The following is an 11,844-nucleotide window of genomic DNA, read 5'->3' as shown; positions in this document are numbered from 1 at the left end:
ATTCATTAAAATTTTGATTTAAAAATCTTGCAGAATCCATTAAAATCCTGATTTTAAGTCATGTAGAATCCTGTCAAATCTTAAAAGTCATGAAAATTCTGCAAAGTCTTTTAAAATCTGCAGGATTTTTTTTAACTAAAAAAATCTTTTAAAATCCTAATCTAATACACCTCCTTAGTTGTATATATTATACCTCACCTTTTATATTGAAAATCTTGTCAATTAACACATATTTTTTAAATAATATTTTTTTTTAATTGAAATTTATCTTTATAACTTATTAAAATAGTTCAAAATTTATAATCATTAATTATTCAATGATATTTGAAATAAATTATTTTTACTATTTATTTAAAATCAAAATAGTGTCTCTTTTACGCTACTATATATAATATTAAGTATATATATATTTTGACTATTAAATAATAAAAATTAAGATTTTTTTTCTATTTTAAAAGATTGACCATTAATATTTTAATATATAAAATATCCTTCTATATTAAAAAAAACATTATATATAAGAGAAATAGGGTAATGAAAGGACATATATTTGAAAGAAAAATATTTGGGGTTGATTGTGGTTGTTGGTATTGTGAACAGCACTCCGCATACTTTGGTGAATTAATGGTGAGAATTTTGGTTGGTGCTTACTGTTGGTGGTGTGCAATCGTAATGCTCTAAGTATATGTTTACGATGTGTTCACTTGGCTTTCTTTGTAGTGTGCCTCTGTTGGAAGAAGCTCTGGTGCAAGTGAGGAGCTACAGTATAAGACTCCCTTCTCTAACGAAGATCAAGAGGAGCGAAGGATGTCTGACATGTCAGATTGGGCTTCCTGTGTTACATCTTCTGCTGATATCCAGGTACTGTTTTTTTCAGACTCGTCTTTGTTACTGTCCTGGGTGCTTGCGTTAGGATTGTTTGGTGGTTTTTAAAAATTTGAGTTCATTTTTTATATGGCTTACGAATTTATTTATTTATTTGTTTGTTTTAAGTAATTGGATGATAATTTTGTTTTCAATTTGACACCATTGAAACAAAACAAAATTTAATACTATCATCAGTCCTTCAAAATTATACTCACATAACTACAAGTAATAGAGTTATAGAGCAATTGAAAGACCACAAGCATTATTTGATAATATCTACATTACAAGTTTCAATAATAAAAAAAAAAAGAACTACATTACAAAATTCTTATAAAAAAACTGTATTATAGGTTATTCATAGTCTACTAATCATATATTCTTAATGACGTCCATCCATAACTTGATATAACCAAAATATCTAATACATATTATCATTATCAAATGTTCGAAATACTATTACATAATGATATAAATATAGTAAAGATGCAGTTCAATGTTAACAATATGAATTAAAAAAATCAGAACTGAACCGAATTGTAATAGAAAAATGTTTTTTTTTTCTTTTTTCGATTTGATTGATTTTTTATTTTATTTTTTATAAATTTGTTTAATAGCATGCAGAGTCTTATATTTAAATATGTCACCATCATTATAATTAGATTTAATACTAGTTTCAAGCGGTTTAATTTGATTTTTATAACCTCAATTTTGAGTGGTGTCCACATTTGGTTGCATATGACATGTACTTTCTATAAATGTTCACTTTTTTAAGCCATGTACAAGAAGTGACGTGTTTGAGGTTTTTCCTTTTAGGTCTTTTGAAAAAGTGATTTTTGGAAGGTTTTTCTAAGGCTATGTGATTTTGATTTATTTTTTGTGTGTATAATAGTCATACAAACATTAAAATTTATAACTTCATATATATTATTCTAACTTTTGCCATAAAGCTGATCTTAGTAGTTCAACTATGCAATTTTAATATATTTTTTTTCCTAATAAAAGTGCATTATAAATCCGACTGCTTTGACTCAAGTTAAGTTGAGCAAATGGGGTTCTCATGAATGAATATGATGACTTATCAGACATTTTTCCAGCTTGCTATCATTCTGCAACCTTGATTTTAACTGAATCTAGGATAATTAATAGTAAATTTTACTGTGTATATTATTGTACTTGATTAATTGTACTTGCAGAATTGTATTGTTATGTTCTAGTTCTACTTTCTGGCTACCTTTTTTGCCATTTTCTTTTTTGCAATTTTTGTTAGTTCCATCATTTCTGAATATTAGTTGCAAATGTACTTTTACTTTCGTAATGTTTTGGATACCTTTGTCATGCCTTTTGTTATCCTCAGTTAAACAACTTGGCTGTAGAACAAGATACTTATAATCTTCCTACAATAGACGAGTTAATACTGATTTACACTTGTTATTGAAGATTATAATTTGTATGATTGTGTCATTTTCTGTTTTATCTTAATTAACTCATTACTCTCACTGTTATTCAAACCAGAGGATTATTAAGTTAGAAGACAATTTCCTGAGGAATCGTACAACACTTTTAGAAATGAACAACGACTTGGAGATTCTAATTCAAATGGTAAGATGCAGATATATATAAAAAAAATTTGGCATGCACCAGTCTTTGATGTATTGCATAATAAGAAGACAATCCTGGAATGTAAATTATAATAATGTACAACATAATAGAAGTTTACATTACATTGCTGTAAGTTCTCAAAGCAGTGCAAAACAAGAAGGATTTCTTATCTACAAATTTTAAATGCTTAATGTATAACTATCTCTTTCACAATTAACTGCAGGTTGTGCAGTTTATAAGACTTCGTCGACCCTCTTTCCGTGCCAGTACTTCAAATGATATGGAGAGCACCACTAGTCCCTCTTCTTCTGATTCAGATAGTTCTGTTAGTTATTTTTAACGTGTCAATAAATAGTCCTATTTTATAGGACTGATTGGGTATGGTTAGTTATGTGTCAATAAACAGTCCTATTTTATAGGATTTATTGGGTATGGTTAGTTGCTTAGTTTACGCCTAGATTGCTACCATGGTGGTTTTTGTTTTATTATTATTCTGTTTTGAGAGTCAAGTATATAAGGCTTATAAAGCCATTTTCGTATGATTGAATAAAAGGATGCAATCTCTTCACATATTCAGTACGTTATTTGTGCATATTCATTAAACTTCAACAAGTTCTTCTGTCAATAAAGCCCCAGATTTTCCTGCTGATGTTCTGAACCAGAATTTTGCTTCCAAATTTGATCAGAAACCTACACCAACAAAAGTATCAAATTTATCAGGAAGAGTTTTTGAACGCCACTCAAAGTGAAAAACCTAAGACAATGAAAAGAAGCGGGAAATCAAAACAATTTGGCGGAAAGGATAAAAATGAACCGTTGATTTCGTTTTTATTGTACGGCTAAGATGGTGATCCGTGTTTCAACTCATGAAGCGGTAACTTTAGTCATTTTATTTTTATTTTATATATTCTAATTTTATTTGTAATAATATTATTATGTATTTAAATAGTTTAATTTTAATAATTTTTTAAGTATATTTTTTGTCTTTTCACTTAAAAATTTTAAATTTCTATATTTTAATTTTAATAATTTTTTAAATATATTTTTGTCTTTTATCTTAAATTTTTGAATTTTTATATTGCAATTTTAATAATTTTTTAAATGTTTTATAACATTATTAAAATCTTATAATTTTAATCTCTATAATTTTATCTTACTTTCCATTTTATAAATATAATTTAGATTATTTATTTTATAATTAAATTATTTATTTTTAAAATTTTTATAAGTTTACAGAAAGAATATATTAAAATTTCTCAATCTTTGAAGGTACCGTAGCAACTCCCTTAATTTTATAGCATCTTGTTTCGTATCAAAAGAGGGCTAGCACAGGCTTTTTAATTTTTGAAATTATTTATTATTGGCCCGCCTTTATTTTTTTATTACTACATAAATTTGTGGCTGAGCCTATGACTCATGGACTCTTCAAATATTACTTGGCTCATCAAGTTTTGGAATATGATATATATATATATATATATATATATATATTTTTAATAAGTACACCTCCTTTCTTTTTTGAAAAAGAAAATTAAATTCTTAAAATATTTTTCTTTTTTCACTTTTTCTTTCTTTTCTTTTCAATTTTCACATGCACTATCTTGTCTTATCTTTATTTTTCACCTATTTTAGTAGGTAATTTTAATTTTTTTAATTTATATATTACTCTTTTTCATTCTCTTTTAGTTTTTTCATGCACTTATGATGTGTGATTTTCTTAACTCTTTTAAGGATGTCAAACCAAATGTACATTTTTTTTTTCTTTGAGTACTTCCCACATTTACTATAATAAATTTAGCGGTTCAAATAATTTTAGTGTTTCAAAAATATTTTTTAGAATAATTAATTTAGTGTTCCAAAAATTATTTTTTAACATATTTCATAAAAGTATTTTTTGAAACACTAAATTTATTATTCTGAAAGCACTTTTCGAAATTATATAAAATAATAAACTTTTGAAAAGTGTTATCTAAAATATTAATTTTACTGTTTTAAAAAGTACTTTTCAAAATATTAAAGTTAGTTTTCCGGATAATACTTTATAAAAGTATGCAATTTTACATAATTCTAGCATTTTTTTTTTCAAAGTAGTCAATTTAGTGTTACTGAACATATTTCCTAGAAGTATGTAAGAGAGTGAATGAGGTATATGAAAAAGAAGAAACTGATAAATTGAGAGTTGAAGGTATAAAATCAAAAAATAAAATGATAAAAAAATTAAAGATATTTTTGAATTTTTCTTTAAAATAAAAAAAAATAAAAGAGGTGTAATTATAAAAAGAAAAGAGGTGTATATATCATGTTTCTCACAGAGAGTGTGTTATTATTCTGCCCGACATTATTTATGGTTTATTTTGTTAATTTGGATTGTTTGAAAATTTTTACTACAAAAATTTGTATACTTTTCAAATATTATTTCACTAATAAACTTATTCTCATTGTGTTTTTATATATGTCAAAATCAATCACCAATCCTTTTAAAGATTTTTAGAAAAAATAAGAATCATGTGTTTCATTTTTAACATAAATTTATATGAAAGAATAATATAAAACATAAAAATAATAAAAATTCAATTTTAAATCTTGATTAGGAGAAGTGAAATCACTTAATTATATATACATTTGTAATATAAGATGCAACATTTCTTGTGCAGTGGACTAGCAGATTGATACTCTCTTTCACCAGTGGATTAACTTCATTCTGCTAAACCATTTAATTAACATTTATTCAGCTAATCCAGTATCAATAAATAGATCTCCTTTAGTTCTTAACTCGCGTATAATTATTGAATAATGTCAAAGCATCTTATGATCGGTTGGTGGGAACAAAAAATATATTTGGTGCTTAAGAGAAGACTGAAGTTTTCACAACTATTACATCAATTATAGTCAAAACCAAATACCTCTGTCTTCTAAAGCTTAGCTAAATTACCTACTAAGGGTAGCTGGAGTGGTTGCGAAATGTTTGATCAAAGAAAATACAGAATTTAATTCAGGCATATGCGTTAATGCTACCAATTAAACAAGAAAAGACACTTTTTTTGTTTGACAAATCTTACTAACTGCCCTGGCCGGTTTGGCTTAGGGATCTTAATTTCCATAAAACAGTGTCATTGTGAGAAAAAGGGGTGGTCACAGTCACAACAAACTCATCCTAATTAAACAATTCTATTGTCCTACATGGAATTCCAATTCCAATTATACAAAAGGGTACCATGCTGCAACTAAGAAAACGTTCTCCAATTTCAAAAGTACCCTATGGGGAGTTGTATTTGTGCATGACATGGCTAGGGTTTTATGTAATTTAAATTTTTAAAAGATGCTACGAACCAATTGGTCCCCACTATGGCATTCTGTCTTGTAGGATTCCTTGTCTGTGAGTTTTTGGATGGTTTTGGACCTTTTGGTTATGTTCCTTTCCCTTTCGGCCTGAAAAAACTGAACCTTGCACGGCTTAATATTGTTTGTTTTTACTTTCTGTACTTGGACAATATTAACCTCAGCCACTCTAACTATGTATATGAAAAAAAAAATTATTGAACCACACTTTTGACATAAATGGTAAAAGTTATATTATTTAACTAAATTATTTAGGATTTGAATCTTAATATTAAATATCAAATGGATTATGTTAAAAAGAAGAGTATTCATCTTGCGTGTCCACGATTTTCTACCGAGATTAATCGCTATTTTTCCTTTAAATACATGTTAAATGCTTTAAAATTCTCCAATTTGAGGTCAATTCCACGAACTTGATAAGTCTTTTTTCCGTCTTGAAAATTCCCATTAGCCTTTGGATCCATGAACTGGTTAAGGGTTTACAATATTAATTTTCATGAAGGGTCATCATGATTGCATGGAAAAAATTGAATAGTGAGGCTTGTGTTATACCCTGTGCATTAGGCATTTCATATACAAGAAGAATATTCTTTCAGGTTTAAGCCAATTAGTTTAATTAGTATGTTCACCTACTCCTCACTACCATATTAGGGTAAGGGAAGTATTTGATGGCTTTTTGAACGGCTATAGTTGGCACTTGGCATCATACTCAAGTCACGATTACACACAAAATGTAAATGAGTACTAAAGTAATATATGGTTGACAATGCCTTCAAATTGAAAGCTGAATATTACTTCACCTTAGATATGATAGGGGACATTATACATAGTGGATGGAACTTCCCATGTTGCTTACAAAGCAATACACCTAATTCCACTTTCTGGTAATTTTCCTAACGTGTGGGCATTTCGGTAAACTGGGTTCACACTGCTGGGATGAACAGAGTCATATAATTCTTGGTGTAGACCAATACCAAGTTAATCATTTCTCATGTGATAAACCAAAATAACTGAAATCAAATAATGAAAATTATCAATGTTTTTGAATTAACATTTTTATGATATATTATTCTCAATTTTTCATGACAGATTAATAAAAAAGGTAAAAGCTACAAATAGCAACTTTCAGTTTGACATGGATTCAATAATTCAAGATGTCAAACTAAACATACACTGTATAAATATAAAATGGTGTATATAAACATATATTAAACAGGAATATATTTAGCAATTTAGTTAGTTAGAAACAAACATATATCTCATAAGAATATGAGTTTCATTTCATTGTTAATAGCTTCAAGATATTATGTAAGTATCTCTGTAAATATTCTTTGAACACCAAGACTTGCCCTGCCACCTAGCGACTCCTACCCTTAAATAAATTTTGTATCTTTCTCAATTGGGATAAAATTTCTTCACTCAAGTCTATGTACCAGAAAAGAAAATTAGTCATGTCTCTCTCTTCTTCACATGTGCTCACCTCATTAGTTTTCCTATGAGAACAAAGACAAGGCTCACTTCATTAGGTTTGAGACGTGACCCTTTGTATCCCTCATTCCATTTTCTGGTTCTCCAAGATCCCATTCTTATAACCATACATATAATAATAGCCATCAAGCAAAATCCAGCCATGTACTTTGCAGACACTATTTATCGTGGAAATCGTTGAAGTGTTAGAGTAGGATACGTCTTCATGAATGCAGTCAAACAATTATAAATTAAAGAATTGGTAGCATTATATGAAACGGGAAAAAGACAGTCATGCGTGTTCACACCTAGGGATGGCAAAAATACCCGCACCCGCGGGTATATGTGGATAAAACCCGCTACTGATAATAAAAGGATAGGCTAATTGGGTACCCGCGGATAATGGGGACGGATAATTTTTTACCCGTTTATAAATGGGGCGGGGGCGGGTATGATGATATCCATACCCGCGGGTACCCGTTTAATATTATTTCTTAAATATCCTAATTATCCTTGTACCACATAACCCTAAAACTACAATCTCTCATCTTATTTTCTTACAAAAGTGAGGTTGATGAAGTTACCGACATGTGTTAAGCATTTTATAGAATTATGTTGGATGTAATTTAATTAATTTTCTAGTTTTGATTGGACCAATAAGATTTATGTATTTTAAGTTATTTACTTTCATTTGGAATTATGAGATTGAATTATTGTAGCTTTGTGATGAGACTTTAACTTCCTTGTGAGATTGATGTATTTTAAGTTATTGATTATCTTGAATTTTTATTATTATTTCAACAAAATTAACGTTAAATAAAAGTTTAAAATTAATCTTGAATTTTTATTTTTAATATTTCAATGACATTAAAATATAAACTTAAAATTATTTGTAATATAATTTTTTTAATTTCTTAAAAAATTTATAAATATCCATGGATATCCGTGGGTATTCAAGAAATTCATGGATACCCGCTTAATGGATACCTGCGCGGATATGGGGTGGGTATGGGGCCAATTTTCATTCAGCGGGGCAGGGGCGGGTTTACTATTACCCGCCCCCATGGGGCCCCATTGCCATCCCTATTCACACCGATTTGAGTTCAATATTTCATATTATAAACATTTTCCCTATAAGTACTAAAAACAAAAATGCAGAAATTTAGTAAACTTACACTGCAACAAAAGTTTAGTCTAATTTTAATTTGATGGTTTGGACAGGATTAATGTATAAAATGTTGATAAAAAAACACTCATATAATGTATATCTACAACTTAATACTCATTGAGATCATAAACAAATAACTTTTTTTTTTCATAGCCATAATTCATATAGTATTTTAAAATTGACAATTAAGAATTGATTTATATATGTTTGTGAGATGTAATTTTCGTTGACCAAACATTATATTAATATGTATGGAAACTAAACTTAGAATCACGATGTCAACTATTCATATCTTAGGCTAGGCCTTACAATTATTGGACTAAGAGACTTGATTAATCATGAACAATAACTTAACAATTTGTCTATCTTTTGGGAGTTGTATTAGATAGGTCTTAGACTAAGATTGTTTGTGGTTTGGTTCGTTTTTTAACTAAAAAGTCACCTAAATTGAATAACAAAAATATGTGAAATTCGATTGGTTCAATTTTTGTTTTTAATAATATCTAAACCGAACTGAATCAATAGTTTGCGGTTTAGTTCAATTCAATTTTTGTCATTTTTTCACATTTATTTTCTATATAAGCATAATTACATAATACTACACGAGGTCATAAACCATCAAATAATACATTATATCAAATGTCATAATTATGTCTTAACTATTATAATATTATACATTCTAAATAATATTATCTATGTACATAATTGTACACTCTGGTGCATTTCTTAATATCGTAGTCTTTTGTTGGCTGATAAAAAAAATTATATATACATTCTAAATAAAATAAAACTATCTTTCAAATAACAACAAATTAATTAATGTTCGATATAGAAAATTAAAATTATAACAATAAAAATAACATATTTCAATAAATCATTTCGGAGCTTTTAATTCATAATAAATCCTGCAAAATTAAAATATATATATATATATATATATATATATATATATATGTATATAATTTTAGTTTAAATATACATTCCAAACATATAGAAATAAAATAGTTAATTAAGTGATGAATCATATCATAAGTCCAAGTTTTCAAAAGAGACTTTCACTCTCCACGTAGGCGACAATACAACACAATCACACAAAGGTGTAGAAGCAAAGAACAACAGAGTAGGGCATCAGGTGAGAAAGAAGCAAACAAAGAGGTAGCGATGGGCGAAGGTGTAGAGGCCAGAGAGAGAGAACAGTTGAGAAGGGCACTTAGGTGAAAGGAAGAGAACGACAGACAGGCAAAAGAGGACACTTAGGTTAGAGTGAGAGAGGTGACACTAGTAGAGAAGACTTCTAATTTGGGAATGAGAGTGAGAGACCAAGAGTTTAACTTACACTCATGCATGTAGACATAGGCACAGGCAGCACTACGATTTGATCGATTTCGATTCAGTTTCAATTGACTGAACCAAAAATTGAACTGAATCGATCAGTTCTTTGAAAAGTTATATTGTACAAGTTACCAAAATATTCTCGATATCATATTGGTATCTACTCTAGTTATATATAACATTCATGTTTGAGTCAATTAGTTTTGTAAATTCCTGATCTAATATTAATCTAGTTTAATTTTTTAATAGATATTATTTTTATTAAAAATACTTTTCAGTAAATTAATTATATTTTTTATTATTTAATATATTTTATACCATAAATATAAACATACTATATAAAATAAACAACATAATATTATGATATATCATTTAATATATTAATTGATTTTATATTGAATATTTATATTTATTAGATAAAAAGTATATTTAACAATAAAATTTATATTTATCAGATGAAAATCATAGTATATATATATATATATACATATATTTTTCATACAATAAATCAATAAATTTTACAATATTAAAATATCAAATTTAGCTTTACTAGTGTATTAAGAAAAGAGAAAAACATTTTAAGAAGGAAATAAAAAATAAAAGTGCTTGTATATTTATATTTATTGTATAAAAATACATTAAATAATAAATTAGATGATTAATTTATTTAAAATTTAATCTTTCTTATTAATCAAAACTATTATTTATTAATTTTAAACTAGATTAATATTAGATAAAGAACTTAAAAAAAATAATTAACTCGAACAATAATATTATATATAATAATTGCAATCTCTCTCCTTCCCTTGAGTTTGGTGTTCTTATCCCTCCTCCTTTTATGACTCAACAAATATTTTATTTTTTTAATATGAATTTTTTTTATATTGTGAAATTAGAATTTTTTATATTAAAAAAACTTAAAATAAGACATTGCAGTATCTAATTTTTTAGGATTTAGGGTTTATGCCTTCATTAAATTATTTTTAAAAAAAGGAAATATTGTTAAAATGTTATCTACAAGATTTTGCAGGTCAGGGTAATACCCTGAAAATGAAAAAGAATTGTTCAATCTTCGTCATGCGTTTTTAAGGAATGTGATCGAGAGAATATTTGATATTTTTAAACTAAGGTTCACAATTTTTAAGTTAACGCCTCCATTTTTATTTAAAACACAAGTAGAACTTTTGTTAGTATGTGCAGCATTTCATAACTTTCTACATAAAGAATTTCGTTATGATGAATTTTCAATTGAAGCGATGGATGAACTTTCATCTTCAACATTACCCGTTAATGAATATCATATTTTTGAGCCTATTATTCAAATTCAGGAGTAAGAGCGAGAAAACGTTAATGCTTGGAGGACTAGTATAGTTATGGATATGTGGGTGAATGTTATTTAAGAGGATAAGATATTATGAAGATTATTATTATTAATATTTATCTAGCTATTGTTATTTTTTTTATTATTTTTGTCTTTGACTCTTTTTAAATTTGAATGTATGATTTTTTTTTTGAAATTTTATCAAATGTAAAAAATCCACGAAAATTCTACAAAATCCCATAAAATTCATTAAAATTTTGATTTAAAAATCTTGCAGAATCCATTAAAATCCTGATTTTAAGTCATGTAGAATCCTGTCAAATCTTAAAAGTCATGAAAATTCTGCAAAGTCTTTTAAAATCTGCAGGATTTTTTTTAACTAAAAAAATCTTTTAAAATCCTAATCTAATACACCTCCTTAGTTGTATATATTATACCTCACCTTTTATATTGAAAATCTTGTCAATTAACACATATTTTTTAAATAATATTTTTTTTAATTGAAATTTATCTTTATAACTTATTAAAATAGTTCAAAATTTATAATCATTAATTATTCAATGATATTTGAAATAAATTATTTTTACTATTTATTTAAAATCAAAATAGTGTCTCTTTTACGCTACTATATATAATATTAAGTATATATATATTTTGACTATTAAATAATAAAAATTAAGATTTTTTTTCTATTTTAAAAGATTGACCATTAATATTTTAATATATAAAATATCCTTCTATATTAAAAAAA

At 26.8% G+C, this 11,844-nt stretch overlaps 1 protein-coding gene across 1 annotated transcript; it reads left to right on the top strand.

The window, feature by feature from the left end:
- The first annotated feature begins 508 nt into the window (after nucleotides 1–508).
- LOC145952866 (uncharacterized) lies at nucleotides 509–3,036 on the top strand. The gene is made up of 4 exons (XM_083065930.1): nucleotides 509–627; nucleotides 721–861; nucleotides 2,380–2,466; nucleotides 2,690–3,036. Exons 1-4 carry the CDS (start codon nucleotides 535–537, stop codon nucleotides 2,804–2,806), a joined length of 438 nt encoding a protein of 145 aa, XP_082922056.1. The 5' UTR covers nucleotides 509–534; the 3' UTR covers nucleotides 2,807–3,036.
- The last annotated feature ends 8,808 nt before the right edge of the window (nucleotides 3,037–11,844 follow it).

The sequence above is a fragment of the Cajanus cajan genome, chromosome 10 (genome assembly GCF_000230855.2).
Source record: "Cajanus cajan strain Asha chromosome 10, NIPB_CcT2T_4, whole genome shotgun sequence".
NCBI classification, from domain to species: Eukaryota; Viridiplantae; Streptophyta; class Magnoliopsida; order Fabales; family Fabaceae; genus Cajanus; species Cajanus cajan.
The sequence above is the reverse complement of the archived record's forward strand: the minus strand, read 5'-3'. Positions and strand labels throughout refer to the sequence as shown.